Genomic DNA, 27,456 nt, shown 5'->3' on the forward strand with positions numbered 1-27,456 from the left:
AACCATCAACAAAATGAAAAGGCAACTTACTGAATGGGAGAAAATATTTGTAATCCTATATTGGAAAAGGCGTTAATATCTAAAACACGTAACCCTTACAACTCAATAGCAAAAAAACAAACAATCCAACTAAAAAATGGGCAGAGGATCTGAATAGATTTTTTCCAAAGAAGACAAACAGATGGGCAACAGGCAAATGAAAAGATGCTCAACATTACTAACCATCAGAAGAATGCAAATCAAAACCACAGTGAGCTATCACCTCATACCTGTCAGAGTGACTGTCATCAAAAAGACAAGAGATAACAAGTGTTGGTGAGGATGTGGAGAAAAGGGAACCCTTGTGCACTATTGGTGGGAATGTAAATTGGTGCACCATCTCTAGAAAACAGTATGGAGCTTTCTCAAAAAATTAAAAATAGAATTACTATAGGATCCAGCAATTCCACTTCTGAGTATTTATCTAAAGAAAATGAAAACACAAAGTCAAAAAGATACATGCACCCTCATGTTTGTTGCAGCATTATTTACAATAGCCAAGATATGGAAATAATCTAAGTGTCCATCGATGGATGAATGAATAAAGATGTGGCATATATGCTATGGAATACTACTCAGCCATAAAAAGGACAAAATCTTGCCGTTTGCAACAACGTGGATGGAAACTGAGGGCCTTATGCTAAGTAAAGTAAGTCAGAAAAGAAAGAATACCATAGGGTCTCACTTATATGTGGAACCTAAAAAACAAAACAAACAAAAAACCAAGCTCATAGATACAGAGAACAGACTGGTGGTTGCTGGGGTAGGGAGTGGGGTGGGGTGGTATGGGATGAAGTTGGTCAAATGGGTCAAACTTCCTGTTATAAAATAAATAAGTCATGGGGATGTATTGTACAGCATGCTGACTATAGTTAATAACACTGTATTACATATTCGGAAGTTGCTAAGAAAGTAGATCTTAGAAGTCCTCATCACCAGAAAAAATAGTAAAAAAAAATTTTGTAACTATGAGTGGTGACAGACATTAACTAGACTTATTGTTGTGATCACTTTGCAATGTATGCAAATATTGAATCATTATGTTGTACACCTGAAACTAATATAATGTTATATGTCAACTAAACCTCAATTAAAAAAAGAAAAAGAAAAAAAGCATCTGAAATTATAATAAATAAATAATAAAGATAAAAATGTTTTAAAAAGGAAGTAATGGCTTCTCTTCTCAGCCAAAGCAACCTCACACAATCATCTCCTGAAACCTCCAAATCAAAAAAGTGAGGAGCTCGCTCAGTGGTGTAGTGGGTAAATTCACGCACTCTGCTTTGGCAGCCCAGTGTTCACGGGTTTGGATCCCGGGCCCAGACCTGCACACCACTCATTAAGCCATGCTGTGGTGGCATCCTACGTACAGAAAAATAGAGGAAGATTGGCACAGATGTTAGCTCAGTGACAATCTTCCTCATCAAAAGAAAACCTCCTCAACCAAACTCACTTCTCAGAATTCTCATACCAGAATCATAAGTCATTTGGTGATGTCCCTGGAAGAAGACAGGACTGCTGTGTAGGCAGTCTCAGCATCATTTGTTGATGGAGATTTCATACTCCCCGCAACCTCCTTGCATGATGCATCTCCATCTAATAGTCAATGGACTACAGCCGTACAGGAACCGTGTTTCTGACCAACAATTGTCTTAGATCATTCAATATGGGGAAAGCCTTTCCTCGCCGTATTCATTGAAAATTACTCACTTAGAACTTTAAAAGTTTATGTCAGGACACCATTGTTTAATATTTGATGGGTCAATATGTTCTGTTGTCTGTTTTGCATACTCAGGAGTATACTTCTGTTCAGTAACTTAACTTTAGTTTAACTATAACTTTATTTAACTATAGCATTAATTTTGGAGATCTTTTCTAAAACTTCAGGTGAAAAATAAAAAGAATGTAAAGATCACTTTTCCTCTAACGAAAAAAAATGTCTAGGTATTAGGTGGAGTCTGAATTCTCTGTTCCGTCAACTACGAGTGTCTAGACCCATACAGCTGAGCCTGCCTGCTTATATTCCTCGCCGTTGCCTGCCCTAATCCACGCTGCCAGCCTTTCTGCCTTGACCATTGCAATAACCGTAACTCTTGCTTACTGCACTTTATTCTCTACACAGCACAGTGATATTTTTAGACAGTAAATCAAATGTTTTATTTGTTTACTCTCCTGTTTAAAATCCTCCAACTGCCCCCCAGTTGGCTTACAATAAAGTCCAAACTCATTTCCGTGGCTTATAAGACCCTACATGGCCTGGCCCTGCCCACATCTCCAGCCTCATCTAATGCCTCATTGCACACGTCTGTTGAATGAATAAATGAATGAACAAATGAATAACACTATTCTTAAGTTTTCAGATACATAGCTTCACAAAAATCATAATGCTAGAACATAACAAATTCATCCTCATGAATTCATCTGGATGGCAGCTAATTGATAATTGATACAGGTAAACATGTCTATTATCAATCTTTATCTCTGCCGTGTTCAAAGAAAGCAAGCTCACCTCCACCCCGACTCTACTCTCAAATGTGTTTTGTGAAAGATTCTTACCTTTTTCCTTTTTAGTTGACGGACAACCAACAAGGCAAAATCTTACAATAATATCTATAATAGATTCGCCAAATATTATACTCTATGGGGCACCATATTTGTCCTAAGGGTGATCAGTTGACTGATATCTGTTGGTTAAAATCAACCAAGTAGTAGCTGTTCCAGTGATGACAGATTTGATTGTTCATTGATCATTATATCAATTAGAGGATCTTTAAAATTCATACACAAGGTCCTTTTTAACAAAGAATTTGCTCTTGGAATTTAAGTAAACAGCCATTGCTTATCATTTTGTTAAACTCACTACCCTTCTGGTCTACTGACAACACCTAATGCGGTCAACAGGCAGCAGTCAGTCAAACTGGAAGACTGAGAAGAGTCAATACAGGCCTGATCGGTGACTGGTCGACAAACACTAGTCAGGTAAAGGATTTCAGGTGGATGACGGGCACGTTTATTAATACGCTGATTCTATTCTGGGAATCCTCATTAGAAGACACTGCTTCATCTTCAACGTGTCAAACTTGCTTCTAACGGATAAATTATCATGATACAAAAATAGACTGCATATAAGCCCTCAGTTTTACTTTGGCAAACCCGAGAATTAAGTTACCCAGATTGCTACTTAAACTTACATTTAGAACGGTAAAAGATTTCAAGGAAAAATATAAAATTAGTTTGAAAACATAGACTATTTCTCTAAATTATGATTTTCTTACCTGTCACTTACTTAACAAATATTTATTTACACTGAGTTAGACAAGTGAAAGAGCTACCTGGAGTCCTGAAGTAGACTTTTCAAATCGTGCTTCAAGGCTCAAATTTAGTTCTTACTTAATCAGACCAGTGATATATTCTCATAATCCAGCTAGGCTTTGATCCACTTTGTCTATCCTTCATTCCCATTTTGCTTACTAGAGTAACCCAAATCTCACTAGGTCCCTTCAGCCTGAAACTTCACTTTCACATATGTTACAAATTAGCTAGATTATCTCTCGAAGGCAAATAACAAAAATGTAGAGTCCTGTTTCCAAGAGATCTTTAATCTAGACTGAAAGTAAATCCAAATGCTTAAATATTTTAACATAATTAGAAAGGATCATTTAGTTCCTTACTTCCAAATATAATCTTTTATATCTAGCTCTGAATGACGCAAGTGTGCAGAATCAGCAACCACATGCAGAACAATAAGACAAATTTACATTAAAGGGTTTTATTATATCAACTGTGAGTCTTAAGAGCTTCACATGCTCCAATAAGCCCCGGGACTGCCATAAGAGCCAACAACGCCAAGAACAAATGAAAAGGAAAGTTCAGATGTCACACATGATTCATAGACATCTTTGGAAATGGCTTATTTTCTAGTTGAAAGTCTTCTAACTGACTTGAAAATAAATCTTACCATTATTTTAAGAGAGATTTCTTAAATAATCACTAGCATAAGGAAAGATCTTGGTTTTAAAAGAAAATCTAACACCAAATGCTACTTAAAAAAATCAAGTGAAGGACCAGCCCCAGTGGCCTGGTAGTTAAGTTCGGCACGTTCCACTTCAGCAGCCTGGGTTGGGACATACAGCACTAATCTGCTAGTGGCCATGCTGTGGCAGCGGCCCACAAAAAACAAAGAAAGGCCAGTCCGGTGGCATAGTGGTTAAGTTTGCACATTCCTCTTCAGCAGCCCAGGGTTCATGGGTTTGGATCCCAGGTGTGGACTTACACACTGCTCATCAGGCCATACTTTGGTGGCATCCCACATACAAAATAGAGGAAGACTGGCACAGATGTTAGCTCAGCAACAATCTTCCTCAAGCAAAAAGAGGAAGATTGGCAACAGATGTTAGCTCAGGGCCAATCTTCCTCACCAAAAAAGAAAGAAAAAAAAAATCAAGTGAAGAAAAAAGAGATGCACTATATTCTATAGGCCACAAGAAACTTATGCACAAATTAAGTAATTCTTAAAACTTAAGGCATAGACTTCAAATATAATACTTCTCATATAGAGGTAAACTGCTCTAATATATTTTCTTTACTTCATAGCGTCATCACACATTTTGGGCATAAAGGAGAAACCTGTGTCAGGTAACTTTCATAGAGCTGCATTTCTCATCCTCCAAAATCCATTCCACATTATGTTTAAAAGTTAATATGGTGAAACAGAAAGAAACTTAACCAGGTACACAAAGTGAATTAAGAGAACCTTTTCTTCCCAAATTTAGTGAATTTGAAAAAATAAACAGAAATAAACTCTTGATACCTAATGGAATTGTGTGCTGGCTCAAGCTGTTTTTACTCAAGCCAAAATCTTTAACATAATTCTCTATTTTTAACTAGCATTAACTCATTTTTTAAACTAAGCTTCCAGTTTAAAACGTCTTTAACACAAATTGCTATAAAGCATTTTTTACTAAGAATTATTTCTAATCAAAAGAAAATAACCCCCACAGTGAAAAAAGGATTTAGTTGCTGTTGCTATTTGTTGTTTTCACTAAAACTCACCAAGCTAGTTACATTTTTCTTATGCTTTATAGAAATAAAGATGTATAAGTGTATTTCATTTAACAAAAATCTGTGTTTATACAATAATACATTCTTCCCGCCACCACCCCCACCCCCAATTTCTAGATTCTGGAGAACACAGAGGCAGCCAGAGACTTTGCTAGAAAAATTCCATACAGCCCAGTCCTTATTGATTGCCAATCTAGAGAAACATGCTGAGATCTGGGTCAGTCTTAAGTACTAAGATCCATCTTGCATAATTAGAATTGATTTAGCTGCAAGCATCCCAACCCAGGAAATGCACCCCCGAGATCCAGAGCATTCCACAACACGGAAATGAGTGTGCACTTTTAAGTGTCTTAACGCTTTACCTTCATTTTTATTCTAATCTCATGCTGAAAAATTCATATGCCTTAAAAAAGATTATTTACTGCTGGCCACTGGTATGCTGGTAAATGTTTAACAACAGGTCTGTAGAAGAGAAGGATGCGGAAGAGAAGGCGATGGCTCTGATTGGTAGCACTGCCAAACACCATGGTGTAAGTACTCCCACCACTGCTGGTCTCCGGTGTGACATGTGTGAATACAGCGCTGGGAATAAGATGCTCAGAAGGACGCTATTACAGCACGTGGTATTTCCACCAGACAAACACAACAGACATGAACAAACTCACGATCGCGTGATCAACTCAGTGACATGAAGTGAAATATAGGAAGCGGTGACTTAGGTATTTATTACTTTTGTTTTTAATAGAGTTTATTTAAGCTTATATAATGCAATTTTTAATAATGGCTGTAACACCCACCTCACCGAATTCTGGAAAACTGGGCAGTCAGCTCTCGAGAAGCAACAAGAGCAGACTCCAGCACACTTCTGCTGTGTTGGTACTCTCGTTCCTTGGGTCTGCTTTTGCTCTTTTTTCTAAACTCTTATGAAGAATACTTGTTTTATGTCTTATTTTCTCTTTTTGTCTATCAGGACCATTAAGGAATTTAATTGTGTGAACAATTTTGGTTGCATACGCTGGAGATTTTTAAATATTATTTTTTTCTTTTCATTTTTTTTGTAGTCTGTTGTTTGTGTTATTGGCCAAATGCTACGTAGGAATGTTTGTGGGGTTTGTCTTTTGTTTGTTTGTTTTTAATTTCCATCAGGTTGGAATGTTTTCTTTAAACTTATTAATTTCTAGTTTTGCTGCAGTGTGATTTGAGACTGTGGCCTATATAATTTCTACTTTTTTTTTTTAATACTAACAAGAACTTTTTTTTTCTTTTTGGTGAGGAAGATTAGCCCTGAGCTAACATTTGCTGCCAATCCTCCTCCTTTTGCTGAGGAAGATTGGCCCTGAGCTAACATCTGTGCCCATCTTCCTCTATTTTATATGTGGGACACCTGCCACAGCGTGGCTTGATGAGCGTGCATAGGTCTGAACCAGCAAACCCCAGGCCACTGGAGCTGAGCACAGGAACTTAACTGCACCACTGGACCGGCCCCTAGAATTTCTACATTTAAAATTCACTGAGATTTTACTATTATAAAATATTTTTGTTAGTAATAACAAAAGTTAGAACTTATGGAGCATAGCCCAGAAACATTATATCCCCTTTAATTCTCTCAAGAATCTGATATAATAGTGTCTTAGCTCGGAATAGCTGTGAAACAAACCTGAGCCAAAGTCTCTATGAGACACTTTGTCGGTGAGTACAATTCCAGGGCGGCAAGAGGAGGGAAGTGAGTCAAGGAAGAGAAAGCTATCAAGACAGTTGCATGGCTCATAGGGCATCTCTGGGGAGAGCATGCAGAACCAGTGTACTCAGAATCGTGCACCAAGGAGAAAGAAAAGAGAGAGCTTTGCCTGTTGATCTTTCTGTTGTGTCTTCTCATCGTCAAAGTTCACCCCACTGGGCATTAGCATTCTGTGGTGGGGGCCGGCCCAGTGGCGCAGTGCTTAAGTTCACATGTTCCCATTCTCGGCGGCCCGGGGTTCGCCGGTTCGGATCTCGGGTGCAGACACGGCACCGCTTGGCATGCCATGGTGTAGTAGGCGTCCCACATATAAAGTAGAGGAAGATGGGCATGGATGTTAGCTCAGGGCCAGTCTTCCTCAGCAAAAAGAGGAGGATTAGCAGTACTTAGCTCAGGGCTAAACTTCCACAAAAAAAAGAAAAAAATTCTGTGGTGGATTATTTACAAAAATTGTCACAGTAATTCTTCCCATTCCTACATAGGTGTCCCTTTCTAACGTGAATTTGCAGCAACCTCCATCTGAACGAAAAGTCTGTTTCTCCACCCCTTGAATCTGGGTTTGGCCATTTGACTTTCTTTGGCCAATGAGACATTAACACATACGATGCTGAGTGGAGACTTGAAAAGTGCTTGTGTGTGTGGGCTTGACCTCTCTTGCTGCTAGGATCCTTCTGCCAGCGTGTAAATGACCCCAGGCTCATCTGCTGGATGAGGAGGGACACATGCAGTTGTCCCAGCTAAAATTGAACCAACTGCTGGACATGTGGGTGAGGCACCCCCAGACCAACCAGCCTGCCAAACAACAGACCTGTAACTCAATTCTATATCATTCAGCCTCAGATGAGCCAGCCCAGGCCAGAGCTGCCCAGCCACCCTTGGAATTGTGTAAGTAAGAGTTTCCCGTTTAAAGGCACTAAGTTTTCGGGTCTGTAGCAAAAGTCAACTGATGGACTCCACCACACTACCGGATTGGGTTACCTGGCCCTTTGGGCAGCTACTGGAGAAGCCAGATTCTATAACCCCTGTTTCAGCATTTCCTCGGAGTCCAGAAGTGGAGGGAGGAGCTGTAGCTTCTGGGGCTCCAATCCCATGTCACTGGAATGACTACAGTTCTCACCATAACGAATGTAATGGGTGCCATGCTGAAGCCACACTTCAGAGGTGGCAGAAGCAGCCGGAAGTACAAGGAGATGAGGTGATGGCTGGGATCTCCATCAAGCAAGGATCAAAGCCCAAGTCTGGAGGTAGGGCCAGGCAACATGGGGAAGTGCATAAGCTCTACAGATAGCTCTTACCATCCTGTGTGAATTAAGAATTTTAGTTTGTAAGTAACGAAAACTAACTCGAATTAGCTTAAGGAAAAAAAGTTTATTTATTACAAGGATGCAGGAAGGCAGCTGGGCCTTAGAAAGGGGTCGATACTGGAAAATGAAACTCTCTCAGGATTCTCTCTCCATCTATCATCCAGATCTCTCAGCACATTTCCTTCATTCTTCTCTCTTTCTGCAAACCAGCTACTTTTTCTGCTTCTCCAGGACTCTGTAGAAGAGATTACACGTATGGCCTCCTAAATTCAGATGTTACCATTCCAGGCCCACAAATTTGCCAAATTTCCAAAAGAAAGAAGCTGATTAGTCCAGCTTTGGTCAGATATGTACCCCAGAGGCAATCAGCCATGATCCTTGGGGCTCCCCAGTGACTGATCCCTGTGAATGGGGGCAAAGGGAAGTTTCCAGAGAAACTCAAAAGGCGTCTGCCACATTCACTCAATTTAAAAGATGAAGAAATCAATCAAAGTTTAGGCAGAATAGGGAACTTTCTCCTTGTCTAAGGTCACAGACCACCAGTGGCAAGGTCATGACCTTAATCCAGATCTAATCTCAAATCTCAAGCTCTTTTACGTCTAACAGAACTGTCCCACGGGACCTTAACCAAAAACCATCTAAGATGCTTGTATTTTCTATAAGTAGTATGTTTAACTCTATAATAAGAAAAAAACCACAAAATTATATTTTAAGGCAAGATACGTCAAGAAAAATCATTCCCTTGTTTTAAAGTCTACCTTCTTTAACACGTCGAGTCCAAACTCTCCTCCCTGACTTCTATCTTCTATGATATAGCCCCGCCTACCTATCCTACACTTCCCCCCCGGCCCCGCTCCCCGTGCTCCACAAGAACTCCTCCTCAAGGCACGACAGGCCAGTTTTTTACTGATCTGAATACACCACACTCATTGCCACCTCTGTGTGTTCCAAGGTGCGGTCCCAGAGACGTCTTCTCCTCTCCCCCTCACAATTCTACTCCTTCCTCCCTTCGAAGTCTGCTCTGAGTCCCGCCGCCTCCATGAAGCTCTTTTGATAACTCAAATCTCACGGATTTTCCACTTTTCTGAAATTCAAGGGTCAACTTAACAAAAAAAAAATTAATACATTTGTGTTCTTATAATTTCCTCTATTATTTTATGCTCCCACTAGACTATTAATTCCTTACGGACTGATGGTATTTTAATTTGCGTCCCCAGGGTATACTGAAACCCTCCAGAGATCTGAACACAAGGTCTATGTGAGAGGTATGAATCTTCTAACCACCAGCTCAGATGCCTCAGTGTAACCAGTTACTACCACTGCAGGAACTTAACTACTCTAGCACAGAATTAGCAACCTGCTGGACACGCTAGTCTCCTTTCTCTTCCATTTCTCCTGTAAATTTCAGTTACCTTTATGTCCTGAGCATATTTTATCACCTACGTAGAAGAGATGCGAGTCTAGCTTCACTTAACTAAAGAACGAACATAACTTTATTCACTGCTTTCTCTCCCCCTCCCCACAGATCTCTCATTCATGCCATGTCAAGTATTTCACACTAGAACAAGAACTAAGGTCTTGATCGTGGACTATAGCATTAGGAATAGTGCTGAACTAAAATATGGGACACAGAGCTTCCAAGAATCTGCAACGTACTGAATTTACTCTGGAATTGCTATTTTTTTATTGTTATATATATTCATATTTTTAAGTCAAATAGCTCAACACAGTTTAAAATGAAAAATGATAGTCCCCTGTCACAACCCTCCCACTCCCCAGAGGTAAGTAGTTTCACTTCTTCCACTTTCCTCTGGTATTTTCCTCCACATTATAAAATGCTTACATTGTTATTATAATTATGTGAATTATTAATACAAATAATTTATACTCATAAATATATAATATAGTTATATTTAATAGAAATATTAAAATACTTCCTGATTTTTACTTTTAGATAATATATATTGATTTTCCATTACAGAAGATAAGAATTTAACTCTTACATCCTCACATACATGCATATACTTCCCCTCCCTTATCTCCCCAATATAATTATATTTCATTTTTCTAAATCAATATTCAGAGTGTACATTTTATGATTACACGTGTAATTATCTTTCACAGCTGAGTACACACATTTAATGTATTGCGGTTATATTTCCTTTTCTTGTGCAACTTTTTGTTCTCCCTAAAACTAATCATTGTCTTCTTTTCTTCCATTTGCTAGTCTTCTATGTTCTTATCATTGATCTGTCCCCAAACCATTCAACAGCAGTGTCAACCCCCGACCACACTCACACTCAGGTCACCATCTCCCTGCAGCCCACCCTCTTGGAGCCTGGAGCCCTCCTGCTCCAGGCTGGGCCAGCTGCTCTCTAGACCTGTGGCCCTGCCATCAACCTGAAGGTCCCTTCCACCACCGTTAGGGCATTCCCTTTGTCTTGTCTCAGATGGATGCCTATTTCCTGCACCCACGTCTTAATTTTCCTTGGTTTACACCCTTGGGTAGGTAGGAGAACGTCTTCCAGAAGATTTTCAAGAAAGGCTGAGGGCGTGGTACATTTTTTGGGACTTGACTATCTGAAAATATGTGTATTCTACCCTCACTGTTGATAGCTTGGCTGGTGTAAATATTGTTTATTTTTGGTGCCACCCAAGATCTTTTTTTTTTTCCCTTCTTCTTATTCTCCCCAAAGCCCCCCAGTACAGAGTTGTAGATTCTAGTTGTAGGTCGTTCTGGTTGTGCTATGTGGGATGCTGCCTCAGCATGGCTCACCATGTCCGCACCCAGGATCCAAACTGGTGAAACCCTAGTCCACTGAAGTGGAGCGCACAAACTTAACCACTCAGCCACGGGGTCAGCTCCCTACCCAAGTTCTTTTAATCACCTTTCCCTTGGTAAATTTCCCACATCTTAGGTCTCCCTTTTCCAAGGTAGAATCTAGAATGTGCTCTTTTGCTGCTGAGAGTCGGGAAGGAGGTCTGTAGCCTAAACTCTTCCAATGACATAAACCTGTATGAGACTTCATTTCAGAAGTAAGCAACGTGAGAGCGGTGTTTGCAGAGCCATTTTCTTAACAAATGATGGAAATAGAGACATCGACCCTGCAGGGGAGGGATGGCTCAGTAGTGGCACTTCTTCATCATCGCTGTCAGCTGTGGTGTCTGTGCCAGGCGTGGCCATGGAGATGTTTCCTCAGGAGACAGTGGTCTTCGGGTATGGATCCTGGCAACGTGGCATATAAGGCTGCATTCTCTGGCTCACCAGAAAAGTTCATGAACAACCTAAGCAATCTGAGATCAACAAATTTCTTATCTGCTTAAACTATAGTTTCTGCTGTTTACAATTAATAATACTAACTGATGTAGCTAGGAATAGAGTTGCAGCTTGGAAAATACGTTCCTTCAGAATTTGCAAGCATTGTTCCATAGTCTTCTGGTGTTGTGACGTTTCTGTTGAGAAGTCTGATGCCATTCTTGTTCCTAAGGTTCCGAATACGACTTATATTTCCCCTCTGAAGGCTTGGAGGCTATTCTTTTAGTCATTCCTAATACTTTGAAATTTCTGGTCGAAATGTCATGGTGTGGGTCTTTGTGCATTCATTGGGCTGCCACGCACAGTTATACAGGTTGTCCACTGCACCTCTCTAGGGAGCACTATTCCCATTTAATCCATAGACAAAACTTGAATGGCTCTCCATGATGACCCTGTGGACACTCTGTGGGGCCTTACAATCTGGAGACTACTATCCTTGAGTCCTGGGAAATCTTTTTTTTTTTTTTTTTTACTGAGGAAGATTTGCCCTGAGCTAACATCCACTGCCAATCTTCCTCTTTTTTATTTTGTATATGAGCAGCCACCACAGTAAGGGCGCTGACAGGTGAGTAGTGTAGGTCCGTGCCTGGGAACCGAACCCAGGCTGCTGATGTAGAGTGTGTCAAACTTAACCACTAGGCCACTGGGGCTGGCACAGGGAAATCTTCCATACAATCTTTTCTCTCAACCATTGTCTTTGTTCTATCTCTGGAACACCTATTAGTCAAATAGCAGTCTTCCTAGATTAATCTCCTCATTTTCTTATTTTGTGTCTCTTTTCCATTCCATGTCTCCTTGTTCCATTTTTGAGAGATTTCATCTAATTTATCTTCCAAACTTCTACTGAATATTTAACTTCAGCTGTGCTATTTTTAATTGACAAGAGTTCTTTTTAAAAATAGTATTCTGTTCTCCAGGATCCAAGATCTTCTCTTCTCTCTCTGAAAATATCAACTATAGGTCTATTTACTTTTTTCTTATTTCAGGTTTTCTTCCATTCACTGCATTCTGCTTACTTTCTCTTTCCTTTTTATTGACCGTTTTCTTTTTTCATTTGTTGGTATCTCTCTTTTGTTCTAGAAATGATGTAAAATGCCTCATGCTCCATGGTGCTGATATTTCCGAGGGAAAAGCTGATTGCAGTGCGTGCACGGTGGTGCTCCTGGAGCAGTGGCTTCACGCTGAGTGACCTGGAGTGCCTGTTTTACTGAGGATCCCAACTAAGAGTCTCTGTGGATCTTTTCTCTTGATTTAATCTATTTCCCCAGAAAGAAATCTGCCTAAGGCTGGGTGTAGGAGGGAGGGGAGAGGTGTAAGCCTGGCGGCCAGCACTTAGATCTAAGCGGGGAGAGGGGTGTGGCTGTGTCTCCACATTCCCTGTTTTTAGCCTCACTGGTGCCATCACCAGCAGAGGTAGCCAGGGGCCTCCCTCCGATGCTCCACTCTCTGGGATTCTGCAGAGTGAGGCTGCTTCTGGACTTTCCCCAAGTCTGGTAAAGTTTTTGGCTCTCTGATCTGCTAAATCATTCACCACTCCTCTTTCCAGTTTCCACACTTTTATTATTGTCACCTCCTTTCTCATTTGCTTTGTTCTTGTGGAATTCTGGGTTTTTTCCATCTCTTTTTGGGAAGTATTTTGAGACAGAGAAGTGGAAAATATGTTGAAAATGCCATTTTTAAACCTAATACTCCATCTATACTTTGAAAAACTTACGGAAGGCCAACTGTCTGCCAGGCACCTACCTCTACTCTTCCTCACTTATAGGTAACAACAATATAATACCTACTTCATGGGATTATCCTGAGAGGTAAATGAGAAAAAGCAGGTAAAGCACTGAGGTTAACTATTATAATTGTGAAAACAGTAGAGACCAAGTAATACACAGCAAACAGCACGTGCAAAGCCCAGAGGAAAGACAAGGTTCTGCTCTGGGATTAATGGACAGCCCTGTGGTCCTGGGACCAGCAGCATCAGCATCACCTGGAAACTCACTAGAAATTCAAATACTCGGTCCCCACCCAGAACTACTGAATCAGCAACTCTGGAGGCAGCCCTGCAATCTGTCCTTTAACAGGCAATTCAGGAGATTCTTGTTAATGCTTCAGGTGATGCCCACTAAAGTTTGCGACCTACGGATACAGAGACAAGGAAATTGACCCCTTTCATTGGAGATGCTATCTGGGGGCGACCCAGAAACACTGATTATGTCTCATGGGCTAGGAAGAAAGAGGCCAACACTTGAATAAAAGCAGAGACTTGTCGAGATGAAAGCCAAAGAGACAGACTTGTATATGGAAGACCTGATTCCAAGCCCTGAAGACCGGGGTCCTGTAGGCTTTCTCTTCCACTCTGTGAGCTGTGCCGGGATCCTGCTCCACAACGCGGATCAATACACCCCCCTCCCTTGTTGGTTGGTTTGTTTTCCTGAAGCCAGTTTGGATCAAGTTTCTGTCATTGGCACCCCAGAGAATCCTAATATCACATCTTTCTCTTTAAGAAGCAGAAAGAACCTGACCTTCGCCTGTCAACGACCACCTACAGTGGCACAGGAGTGATGACAAAGGGCACCTCCCAAAAGAAGGCCAGTGATTAGAGCCTGCCAACTGGCGCTTCCCCTGACAGGTTCCCAACGCTCTGAATTCGGCGTCTTCTCTGCTGACATATTGTGGACAACTACGGGCATATTTACACGTACAAGAATCAAACTGAATAAATTTACCTCGTCTTGGTATTTGGGGATTTGGTGAGCATATCCAGGTTCATCCTCATAGCATTCACGATATTATGAATTTTCATCATACTCCTTCTTATTCTTCATCTCTCCTAATCTTTCTAAACTTCACAAGAGCACTTGCTCCCTCACTGAGTGAGACTCATAAGGTCTTCCTGTAGTTCAAGGGTTCCTAAATCTAGCTGATCGTCAAAATCACCCAGGAAGACTTTTAAACATATAATGCCCATGCCCCATTCCAGACCTACTAAATCTCTGAACCATTTTCTACTCACACACACACACACAAATATACATATGTATAAACAGAATAAAGATATGCCATCTACATATAAAAATACACAAGCATATATACAGATATAAATATAATAAAGATATACATACATAAATGTAAAAATACACACACATACATATCTATCCACTGGTGAAACTAATGAGTCTCATCTATGTAGCTTTATATTGCCTGAAAATTACGTCTTCTTAATACCAAGAATTTCATTGTGTGCTTCTTTGTAACAGTGAAATTTGAAGGATGAATATTTATTTTTTCTAAGAGTTATCAAATTAAACAAAGCTGAACTTTCATAGAAAATCATTATAAATGAAGCTCTCCTCCACTCTGCAAAGCATCCACAGAAAAGGCCATGTAGATAACATGGTCCAACATACAAAGAGCAAATATCTGTCACATGGGTTGCCACTTCCTTCTGCTCTGGTGGACTTATGGACACTCCTACCAAGCCTGGGCATGACTTTCTTAAATGAGGGCCCCTGGAAACCACTACCAGTCCGTTGGGGAAAACACATGTGCTGTAACCTAAAATTTCCTGGTTTAAAATTTCCTGGTCCTGGTCCCAACACCACCACAGCCTAGGAAAACTTGACTTCGGTTTCAATTTCATTGTCTTTAGAACAGAGATAACCCCTATTTTTCTTCCTTCACAAAAAGTGGTGAGGAAAGAATGAGATTCATGAATCTAGAAAATTCAAAATTCAAAATGCCCCCCAATTATAACATCAAATCTGGCAGATGAGACATTATATTAAAAATGAGACAACCAAAGCAGAATGTTGTATCAAAGGAAAGAATCCCATAGTTCTTAAACACACATACCAAAATGATCAAAATTTCACTGAAAAATCCCCAGTCAAAAAAAAAAATTGTCCATTTCAAAGAGAGTTTTGATATTTCTAGGCAAATTGGAGTTATCAACAAGTTCTGACTAAATGAAAATATAAATAAATGGCAAAATGGAAGCTACTCAATAATCACTGTTTTTGAAAGCACTTAGAATTTTCAAGTTTTGCAAAAAATTTTTGCTATTAAATATGCCAATACAAAAATATTAAAATTAAGCATCTGCATGAATAAAATAAAAACCTCTTAATTAATAATAATGAAGCACAATACCAGTCTAGCAATCAATGCTAAAAAATCATCTAAATCAGAGTAAGTACAAAATAGAAAATCAGGATTAAACCTGAAGGCAAGCTATGAAACAGGTTCAATGTACATAAACTAGCTGGTCCTGTGGTCCTAAAGGTCATAGTTATAGAATTAGCTAATATTCACCAAGTGCTAACTCTGTGCTTGAGATATATCCATCGAGTATTATTTCTCATTTAATCCTTACTCAACCTTCTGAAATAAATGTAATACCTATATTCATTATAGAAATGATGAAGTAGGGTTCAAGAAGTTAACTAACTTACCCAAGGTCATAAGTGGTTCAGCCTCCATTTGAACCCCAGCCCATTGGATTCCAAAGACCTCTCATCAGCAAAATTGTTTGTGTGAGATATGATTATTAGAGCCCCAGGTATTAAGCTGGAGTATCTGTACGGTATCCGTGACCCTGCAGCCTGTGCGCTGACACAGTACACAGCACAGGACCTACTACTCTGCAGCGTCAGTATTTGTTGAATGAATATTTACTTCCTATTTCCAACAAATATTTTCCTTTATTTTTCTTCTCGAGTCAGCATATTAGTGTGGCTTGCCCAGGGCACCTTCTCACCTAGATAAAAGTAGGGACACATGGACCAATGCTCCTGGGCTCTCTTCTATAGCATCGCACAGACCACCACCCTTCTCTTGTGACAATACCTTCGTGCAACAGGACAGATGGACAGACACGCTGACAGATAAATTTGGATATAGGTGCCTGGGTCGGTTATGGCTTTCTTCACGTCTGTTACCTCTGACTGACTCCTGCTAAGGCTGGCGTTTGGAGTACAGCTGCCCTGACTCAACTGGGAGGAGCCCTTCTCCTCAACGAGAACTTCAGCGAGCATCTCTTGGGATGTGTTGTCTTTACACCTGGCTGCTCTGACTGATTTACGATGCTTCTTATTAACTTTAACTTCAGAGGGTAAGCCTCATCCTTAAATTCTAAGTATGACCCTTCTACGGAGCCTCTCACCTACTAAGTACCCACTACTGGTATGTTTTTTTCCCCCTTTTTAGGGGGTAGGGTAAGGTTTAGTCATTTTCTTTTAAAGACCTGGTAAATTAGTAAAAATTAGTAAAGATTACTTAATTTTAAGTAGAGTAGACCACATAAAACTCTTCTAAAAGAAAATCAAGGACAACGTAAAAAAAAAAAATGAGAAAATAAAGAAGGAGACGTAAAGCCAGAAATACCCTAAAGAAGCAAGATCTCTAAAAACCTAAAAAGAAAAGAAGTTTTACATAACGTTCTTTCCCAAAAAAGGCAGGGCTGTGTTGAAGGCCAGATTTTCAAGATATTTCTGATATACTAAAGAACAATTAAGAATGGAAAGGAAATAGAAAAACAGCAGCCTTCTGAAAACATGGAAGGCCTTGCCTGTGTATATATTTAACCTGTAGCAAATGCACTGTTGAGGAGCTGATAAGGAACCCAAAATTACGGCAACTATTAATTCCACTTTTATATCTTTGTCATGTGAAACAAGTGAATGTATATTTATTCAGTTTATTCCCAGGTATCTCAATATTATAATTTTCTTCTTAAAGATATTTTAACCCTACACTATTTCTAATAAATAAAGATTTGGAAAAGATTGCTATTTTTCTGCCAAATCCATTCACCCTTCTTCTTGGGAACAGTCTGGAGGATATTTCCCAGTTAGATGAGGCCACGTGACGAAGTTCTGGCCAAGACAAGAGCAGAAGTGAATTGTACCACCTCAGGGTGTGTGCTCTTCCCACCAGCTACAATCCAGACACAGTGGGAGCCCAGCTCAGATCCCACACCTGGTGACAGTGACCTGGGGAAGCAGAGCCACCCTGCCAACCTGGACTGCTCCCTTTGGAACAGTTAAGTGAGAGAGAAATAAGCTTTTCGTTAGAACAAGTTAGCTTAACTATTAACACTGCCCTGTCCATTCTTGCAGGGTCCAATTGCCTTCTAAATCAGTATTGCCACCTCTTTGCAAACTGCCACAATTTCTGAGTAGTACAGCTACCAGCAGTAACACGAAAAGGTAATGAAAAATCTGCCAGAGAACTACTTTATATTGAAAAGCTCAACACACATCTTAAATCTCTCTCTTCTTTGTCCTGGGATCCTGCATCAGCAACTACTGAGGTTTCTGTTTCAGGCACCTGCTGTTTATGGAGACATGACCATTGTTTAGATTTAAAAAAAAATATTATGGCTGACTCCCCCTAGGTCTGGCACTTTCCAGCAAGATGGCGAAGGCAGTGAAGTGACAGCTAACTAAGAACTTCCTGAGTGTATTCTTCCACTTCTTTCATTCCTATGACACCATCAGTATAGCTCAAATTTCACCATAAGAAACCAAAAGTGTGAAGGTTTCCTGTTTGTCATTAGAACTGAAAGTCGTGTTTGAGTTTATTTTACAAACTGGCTGCACAGGTGTTACGTGACACATTGGTATAAGTTCCCTGCACAATTAGCTCTTGTGCACACTACCTTTCCGTACCTTGATAAGCTAAGACATACAAGCACGTGGTCCATTCCCAAAATTACTCAGAGAACTTCTAATCCAAGTGGAGCATTAGATCAGACTCAGTCATAATATCATCGAGGTTACCTCTCTATGCATTGCCAATCCACTTGGCAGTAACGCTTGCTAACATCATTCCAATTCAAAGTACAAATGCTGGGGGGAAGGTTGGAGGGGACAGGATTCTCCTTTAACTGCTTTAAAATATAAAATGCATGTATCCCACTGGAATTTTTTCAAATTGTCTCAGTTCTATTTATCAGCATATTAATGCATAGTAACACATTCCTACTGAATGTATTCAACCATTCTAATCAATATGAAGGAAAAATACTGTCAAGGAAAGGGAAGGCCAAGATGAGGAAGACTAACTTATTTACCCAATGTAGACATGATACACATCATCAAAAGAAGTATTAGGGAGAGGAAATTCAAGAGAGAGCATGCACAATTGTATTGGACCTGTCCATGTGCATTGTGATTTGGGGTTGTTCAATGAGGACCTGATATTTGAATTACTTCATAATTAGCATACTCTGGTGGACCAGAAAACTAAATACAAAAATGCATAAGAGAAAGGAAGACAGGGGCCGGCCCAGGGCCAAGTGGTTAAGTTCACACTCTCTGCTTCGGTGGCCTAGGGTTTCATTGGTTCGGATCCTGGGCACGGACATGGCACCGCTCAACAGGCCATGCTGAGGCAGCGTCCCACATGCCACAACTAGAAGGACCCACAACTAAAATATACAACTATGTATTGGGGGGACTTGGGGAGAAAAAGCAGAAAAAAAAAAAAGAAGATTGGCAATAGCTGGCTCAGGTGCCAATCTTTAAAAAAAAAAAAAAGAAAGGAAGACAATGGCAGGTACATCCTACAAAGGATTACATACGGCAGAGAGGAAGCAATGTATTAACCAAGCAATGACAAATCAACGGCCATTGTGAGGATTTCAGACAGCTAACCACAAGTTGTTCTGTTTTGTTTTGTGCCACTGCACACATTCAGAGGTCCCTTAATCAGACAAATTCAGCATTTCCAGGATACCACTAAAGAGTGCAAAAATGGCAAAAAAGCTCCCTGGTTGACCAAAAACTAAAGCTCAAGCACATTCCTCATAGCAAAGCATCCTAGTCCCGAATTAGAGACCTATTTCCTATGATCTTAGAGTCGATTCTGACTAGCATGTTGGTTGGTGTCTCTAATTCAACATAGGAAATCACAATACGGAATTAGGGCTGGAAAGGGACAATGGAGAGAGGAACAATCAGAATGTGAGGGAGGAGACGGGAAAGTACAAACCATGAAGATAAAAGGCCCGGCAATGAGATCCTTGAAAGTACAAAGGCACTGTCACTCCTCAGCAATCAGCCAAGCCGGCATGGCCCTATACAGCCATATACCCTGCCATCAGGAGAGCCTAAGTCACTAAGGGAAGATCACACTAGATTCAGTTATTTTACAAAGGCAAATAAGTGTACCATAGGTGACTTCTTAAAGAACTCTGTCAAAAACAGTTGTTTTATATTTTACACATAAACGGATTGTTCAATTCTTTAGAAAATTCACTTGCGGGAAAGCAGGCTAGGTAAGGTTTTACCGTGAGTAGTCTGATGACAGTGAACGCTCTCTCTGACCTTTACTCATAGAATTGTCACTGACCTAATTCACAGTAGGAGGAAATACACTGCTTTTTTTTCCCCCAATAGATCTGCCGTGATCTGATTCACACCGCTTGTCCAGGCCCCAGTGACCAACGGCCTAAGCATGCAGCCAGCACTCCTGACCACGACAGTCCCAAAGTAAGCTGGAAATCTGTCCAGCACTTCCTTCCCAACCAGGCTTAGTACGAAAACACAGCAAAACTAGGAATTGCTGTAGACTGGGCTTGGGATGGGTGTGACCCCTGAAGTCAGAGCAAGTCCCTTCGGACAAGGCAAAACCTTTACTATCACTTCAGATTAATGGAAGTTCTATTTTCAAATCATTTTTCTTGGTTCAGTTCTGAAGATGTTTGGAGGATGACACATAGATAAAATCAATAAATTCTAATTTTTGGTTTCAACACCTATTTTTCCATCATAGATTTCAATACTTTAATGTCTTTTTATAACACAATTTCGGTTTAAAATTCTCAGAATTACTTTGTCAGTGATAATTCCTAATTATTTTGGAACCAAATCATTTTTATTTAATTTCACACCCACCAACTAAATATTTTCCAAAGCACACATTTCCCTTCACTTCATTCCTGCACTCAACAAATATTTACTGAGCATTTACTCTGCAAGGAACTGGGGTGGAACGCAGGGTTTCCACAGAGAACACAATGCAATCCATGTCTACTGAGCATGCTAGATTCAGGGAACGAAACGGAATCCAATGTCATCTTTCTCAGTGCCCCTTTGAGACAGTGCTAGACACTCTAGGGACGTCAAAAAAAACAAGGGCTGGATTTATGTTTCACGTGACAACTAAGTATTAAATATAAACATGTTACACATTTGAAGTACAAACTCTCGAATTTATCCAGTACCTTTACCTACATATCAAATTATCAGATGCCCAAAAGTTGAAAACCTACTTGTATTCTCTAACGCTTTTCCTCCCTATGACCACATAAAATACCACAGTAAAATTTTAAGAGTTTAACTTTCTCATCTTTTAGGGAAAAAGGAAAAACACATACATTTTAGTAGTGAGATTATTTCAAGATCCTTTTTTTCTTCAGTACATCAATTATGAAGAAAATATTGCAACCTAGGACAATCTAGTCAAGCTGAAGCTAATCAATTCTGATGTTCAAAAGATTCTAAGGCATTTCCTCTCCTCTATCAAATGTGGATTTCTGAGAAACGGCTTTGTACCTACTGAAAATTTTGCCATATCAAGCATACAACTGTAAGTTTAGAAAAACGTAAAGTATCACATATATATATATATCCTTGAGCCACTTACCAACAGTTTACTACTCAGTCCAGCTAAATATACTAAAATAAGTATGTTTTATCCTATCTTAGAGAAAAAATGTTGAGGAAAACAAAAAGCTCAAGGAATTAGGTTTTTGCCAAAATATTGAAGTACTAACTATACCACTTCACTTTTTTAGTTTTTTTTCCTGTGGAAGATTAGCCCTGAGCTAACATCTGTTGACAATCTCACTGTTTTGTTTTGTTGGGGTTGTTTTTTCTTGAGGAAGATTAGCTCTGAGCGAATGTGTGCGCCAATCTTCCCCTATTTTATATGTGGGTTGCCCTCATAGCATGGCTGACAAGTGGTGTAGGTCCGTACCCTGGACCAGAACCCATGAACCAGGGCTGCTGAAGCAGACTGCACTGAACTTAACCGCTAGGCCATGGGGCCAGCCTGCCACTTTAGTTTTTAAATGAAACAGTAATCAAAAACAAATCATACTAATAGTTATTTGTATCAGAGTTTTCATCTACATACCACTTTCATAAAATTTTCCAGTTAATAGTATGATTTTCATTCTAATCTACCTGAAAACACCACAGCTGGGTTGACTTATAGATTCTATCCTCCTGCATCCTATTTTATGGGGGAGGGAGTAAACTCTAAAGAAACTTTAGCTCACGGCATCAACTGTTTCCTTCATAAGTTTTGAGCCTCTTAGCAGCTCTAGAAGAGTAACTGAAGGAGTGAACTGCTTAATAAATCTGTTTGCCAAAAGTAAATAGGAGTTAACCAACCGCATTTCCAACTCTTCAACTGCTCAAGTCATCCACGACTGCTCCAGCTAACACACAAGACTGGAATGGCAGCGGAGAATAAACACTGAGCATAAGGGAGTGACCCACACCACGCTTCTTCAAAGAAACTAAGCCACAGAAACAGGATGGGAAAGACATAAACCTCCTACGAAGAGAAGCAAACAGCCATGCTACCATGTAACCCAATCTTAGCATCCATCTCATTTTATTTAAACACATCACTCTTGAGCTCAATCAAGGACTTGGGATCCTAATTTGAAAACCAAACAGAACACAGAGGAATCTGGTTTTTTAAAACAGTAATGGGCTTATACAAGGCTTGTTAGGAATTTATGCCTAATTAGTCTACTCATTTCTTGTGTAAATTGGAAGGATCTCCAAATTTCATATAGCTCTAAATAAAGTGGAGAAAAGGGAAAGAACCATATTTAGCTAGGTAATTCAAATAAAAGAATTTTTCTTCCCAAGTTACATAATTAGTGAAGCCACGAAGCAAACCTTATCTTATCTAAAAGACCAGAGACGCATGATTAGTTAACATTTAAACCTTTGACAAATTGTCTTTCCTTGATAACCAATGGCATCCTTCCAAAAAGGCAGTTAACAATGAACTCAAGCTCAGTTGTGTCTATAACCATGACATCTAAATAATCAACTGAAAGTAAAAAGCCCAAACTCTGCGATAAACATACCCAGCATTACGTATACAGGTGCACTTCTCAACCAAATCTGATAACACGTTAAAATTAATAAATTCCCAAGAAGTCAGACTGGATAAAAATTAGGGCATTGCTTTGGTTACTCTTTAAAACATTAAAATCTGTTCTGAGAGTAAGTGGAACACAAAACTATGACATTTAATTAAACATTGTACTGGTTAACAGAATACTTGCACTTCCCTGTTTATGAGCCAATGGGTACGTCTGTAATTTTAGATAGGAATTATAGTTAGAAATAAAGGGAGCAATTTCCTGAGTTACTCCACTTTTAAATTATATTTCATTGAGACTTATCCTTTGAAATTACTAATTATCCTACCCTGTTCATGTGAGAACTTAAGAAACCTCTCAGAATTCTGTGATATCTTCACACATAAAAAGTTGCATACATGTAAGAAACATTTCTACAGACATCACCTCATATCTTAAAAACCACTTTAGCCGAAAAGACGTTGTAAAAGTAAAATTATGCATTTTATTCATTCATTCCATCAGCTGAGAATTGCTCTATTGTACAAATACAATATTGTACAAAAAAATCACAAAATGTTACAAAATAAAAAAGTACAAACTGCATTACTTAATAAATATGACTAAAAGTAGCTAAAGTGGAAATGAGATAGATTTGAGGTTGGGAACATTGTTTGACCCAGCAAACCATACAAGCTGTTTACAGACATTTTTATTTGTACATAATACAGGGCAATCCTATTTTGCCTTCTGCCAAGAATTTAAAAGGAACAGAATATTAAGACAGTATTCTCCTGCTATAAAATAAGTGCCAAAGTTGGTTTGAGGCATTTATGCTATTAATTTTTAAATCTCTTAGTTGAATCCAAGATGCTATATAAAGCAGGAGGCTCATCTTGTCACAAAGTCTTAGACCATATTAAAATTCTTTTATATAACAAAATGACAAATATAAATAAAAACAACTGAGAGCACCAGACGATCTACTCTAAACATCAACCAGAGTACAGAATAATCACTCTGCCATCAGCAAATATCAGACTTTCATTCAAGTAAGACCTGGTACTATCCCTTAACGAAAAAAACTTCTTCCCACAACCTTCCCTTCAGTACTTCTCTTTAAAAGGTTCACCATTTCTAGAAAAATAATGATTTCCAGAACAACAAATGTTTGTTTCATCAAAATGGAATGGGCCAATCATCTGGTAACATGAATGCATCAATATCCATTTGAAATAATTACCGAAGAGCTGTAAAATTCAAATTCAACAACATAAAATAACTACTAAATTCACAAACTCTGTTCAAAATAATAAACTTCATATAAAGCACTTCTCTGGATTTATGCCGGAAAGCTGTTTGTCAAAATGGAACACATCATAGATGAAGGTACACCCATTTTTAAAAATGTTGTGCAAAAATACATTTTTATAGAAAATAGATTACCAGGAATGAACAAATTTACACTGTGAGAAATTAGCTTGCAACTTAAGTAGTGCCATCTTTATACAGCAAATTATAAATAGCAGGAAGATCACCCAAAGCTATCATGAAACATCATTTAGGTGCCCAGCAACCTTCAGCTCTGAGGAGAAAACATTCAAAAAAATGATTAAGGCATTACACCTACAGTAAATCTACTAGAAGTTTAAAAGTGCTATTACCCTGATTCGAGTTCATATAATTCTCCAAACACAAATGACGTATACGATTCTCCCAGGGTGTAGGTGTCCAGACACTTCAAGAGCATGCATTTTGTTCGATATACATCTTGGACAGGGATATGGCCATGGACTTGGCAAGCTCTTCGTCGCGTTTTCTCTGCACCTGAGTCTGTTTGCACCAATTGTCGTACTCGGGATTGGGATAGCAGTGATCAAACACCGCGTCGTAATGTCCGTTACTGAGCCAACTCAGCCAGATACTGGGCCTCAGCGAATCCTCGGGGCCCAAATAGTGGATCATGGTGGACACCGTGGGGCTCTCCAACCTCCCTCCAGTAGTTAAGTGGATATTGACATTCAGCATCTGCCCCATGGCCAGCAACTCCGGGTAGCCGGCCCAGGCGCCGTCCTGGGCGGCTGCGATGATGAACTCGCCCACGTCGCCCTCGATCAGGGGGCTGAAGTGGTCTAGGTGGTCGGCGATGTAGTGCACCGTCTGCTCCCGCAGCTCGCGGTGCAGGCTCTGGTCCCCGTACACCGTCTTGCTGACGGCTCGGTAGAGGCAGTTGCCGTCGGGGATGATGTGGAAGCGGTACTTATTCCGCTGCCGCAGGTACTTGTCCTGCCTCTCCACCTCGGCCAGGTACAGGGCCAGCTTCTCGTCTCTGGGGTCCGCCCTGGAGACCACCCCCGCCTCGGCCGCGCCGCCCGGGGCGGCGTCGCCGCTGCGGCCCGGGGGCGCCTCGGGCTCGGGCTCGGGCCGCCGGGCCTCGTGGGCGCCGGGCGGGTCGCCGCGCTCGCCGGCCCTCTCCCAGGCGCGGCAGCTGCGCTCGGCCGGGTGCTCCTCGGCCCACGGCCCGGGGCCGGGCTCCGGGCTGCCCGGGGGCGGCGCGGGGCCCCGGGGCTTGGCGGCGGCCAGGGCCTGGCGGTGCTCGCTCAGTCGGAAGTTTCGCTCGGAGGCCTCCCGGGCGGCGTCGGCGCCCGCGGGCTCGGGGCCGTCGGGCCGCAGCAGCTCCTCCAGGAGCCAGGCCGAGGCGGCGCGGCGCGGCGGGGCCGGGGCGCCGGGCGCGGGCGCCAGCAGCAGGCAGCGGCCGCGGGGCGCGGCGGGCGCGGCGGGCGCGGCGGCGGGCTCGGGCCCGGGCAGCAGCAGCCGCTCGGCGCCCAGGGCGCGCACGGTGATCTGCGCCGTGGACGTGTAGTGCGGCGGCAGCGGCGGCTTGCAGGACCCGCCGGGCGGCCCGGCGGCGGCGGCGGCGGCGGGGGCGGTGGCCCCGGCCACCATCTCGAAGCAGGACGAGAAGGCGGGCATCTTGGCGGCGGGCGCGGCGGCGGCTTCCCGCGGCTCGGCGGCCGCGGCGGGCTGGCACTCACCGGACTCGGGCTCGGGCGCGCCGCTGGCGGGGCCCGGCGGCTGCAGCGAGACCTTGAACGGGGCGGCGGCGGCGGCGGGCGGCGCGGGGGCGGCGGCCGTGGGCCCCGGGGCCCCGGCGGGGTAGTGGGTGCAGACGCTGCTGTAGAGCTGCATGGCCCTGCCCGCCGCTCGGCCCCTTATAGGCGCGGCGAGCCCTGCGGCGGGGACACACCCTCCGGGCCCGGGGGAGGGGGCCGGCCGAGCGCGGTGACCCCGGGGCCCGAGAATAGAAATGAGCGGAGGGCCGCCGGCGCGTCAGGAGCCGCAAATAGCGCCCGGGTCCCCGCCAAATTCCTGCTGCGCCACAGCGCGCGGGGGCGGGGAGGGCCACGCGCTCGGCCCGCAGAGCCGGGGCGCCGCGCCCGCTGCCGCTGCTCCAGCCGGCGCCGGCCGCTGGGGACTCGCGGAGGAAGCCGGCCGCCCCGGTGGAGCGCGTCCCGCCGGCGAGGAGCGGAGCGGGGCGCGCGGACGGGCCGGGAGGCGGGGCCGCGGTTGTTTACCTCAGGCCGCGCGGCCGCGTCACGTGGGCCCGCTGGAATGTGCGGCTCGTCGCGGCGCCCCATTCAACTACGCGCCTCGCCCCGCCCCCAGGCCCAAGCCCCGCCCCGGCGGGCGGACGTCATGGGCGGGGCCCGCGGCGCCGGCGGCGGGCGGGGCCCCGGCAGGAGAGCGCGGAGGCCCGGGGTCATGCGCAGTGAAGGGGGCCTGGCCGCCTCGCCTGCTCTGCTGCAGGTCTGAGCGGCGCGCCACTGAGCGCGCGGCTGCGGGTGGGGTGGGCGCTGCCTGGGGCCAGCTAGAATGCCTTGAAAGCGCGCGTTGGGAAAGAAGCTTCCAGGCTGGGTCTGGAGGACGGAGCGCTGCCTTGAAACCTGCATGGCCTCTGCAGGGTCATTCCGGCTTCTGTTCACCGCTGCCGTCTTTTTGATGCAGTTCCGTGTCCAAATGTTAGGGTCGCCTGACCTCCCCAGCACCTTGCTGCCCTACTGTTAAACCCAAACCCACTTTTCTGCACCCCTAACCCATGTCGACTAGCAAACGCATGATTTGGGCCAAAGGAAATTTTTCAAACAGCCTTTCGGAATACCAAATACCATCCCGCCTGCAGCCTTTGAAAATGGGTGCGGCTGTTGCCCCTAGGTCAGGGCGGAGCGGAGGGGCGGGGTGCGTTCTGGGGCGGGGTAGAACACTGACAGCAGTTCCAGGGAGTGTTAGTAGTACCCGCTTTGTAGAGGAAATAGGGGGTATTCATATGCCCACAGTGGTGTCCAGGTTTTGCTGTACTCTAAGCTTTGATCATATACTAAGTTAAGAGGCCTTAACAATTCAAATTGAACCTAGAGCCTACCCCACTGTTTTAGACTGGGGGGGCGGGGGTTCGGATAGCCGCAGGTTGTGGCATACGCCTCCCTCCACCCTTCCGCTGGAATGTAGACTCCGTGAATGTAGATTCCCATCGTTGGCTGTTATCGTTAGATCCCTCGCATATAGTTGGAGCGAATTAATATTTACCGAATGAATTAATCAATGGAAAAAGAGTTCCCAAGGTTTCACAGACACTGAGCGGAGAAGCCCGAATTATGATCCCGGTCTCCTGACCCTAGCCAGGGCTTTTAATTTGCCATGGCGGTTCTGACTGCGGGATCCCAGCAGCAGCCTTTTGCATGGGTCGCTCCAGTTAGGTAAATCAACTCAGGTGGTAAGACGACCATGTTTATGCCTAACCATCTTTTCAGCTTTCCGTCACGCCCTATTGGGAGCTTGTAGCAGCCACTGGCGCACTGGAAAAGGGAAATTACTTAGATTTCATCACTGATATGGG

The 27,456-nt window shown here is 42.7% G+C and overlaps 1 protein-coding gene and 1 long non-coding RNA gene across 2 annotated transcripts in view; both read right to left on the reverse strand.

The window, feature by feature from the left end:
- Positions 1–27,456, reverse strand: part of LOC103543761 (uncharacterized) — a 102,125-nt gene that overhangs the window by 46,420 nt on the left and 28,249 nt on the right. The gene's annotated exons all lie outside the window — the stretch shown is intronic.
- Positions 23,041–25,889, reverse strand: OTUD1 (OTU deubiquitinase 1). Its single transcript, XM_008510671.2, has one exon. It carries the CDS (start codon positions 25,749–25,751, stop codon positions 24,303–24,305), a length of 1,449 nt encoding a protein of 482 aa, XP_008508893.2. The 5' UTR covers positions 25,752–25,889; the 3' UTR covers positions 23,041–24,302.

The sequence above is a fragment of the Equus przewalskii genome, chromosome 30 (assembly GCF_037783145.1).
Source record: "Equus przewalskii isolate Varuska chromosome 30, EquPr2, whole genome shotgun sequence".
In the NCBI taxonomy this organism is placed as follows: Eukaryota; Metazoa; Chordata; class Mammalia; order Perissodactyla; family Equidae; genus Equus; species Equus przewalskii.

Bases quoted from the DNA above. Each gene is read 5' to 3' on its own strand.
- OTUD1 (XM_008510671.2), bottom strand. From the start codon at position 25,751: ATGCAGCTCTACAGCAGCGTCTGCACCCACTACCCCGCCGGGGCCCCG.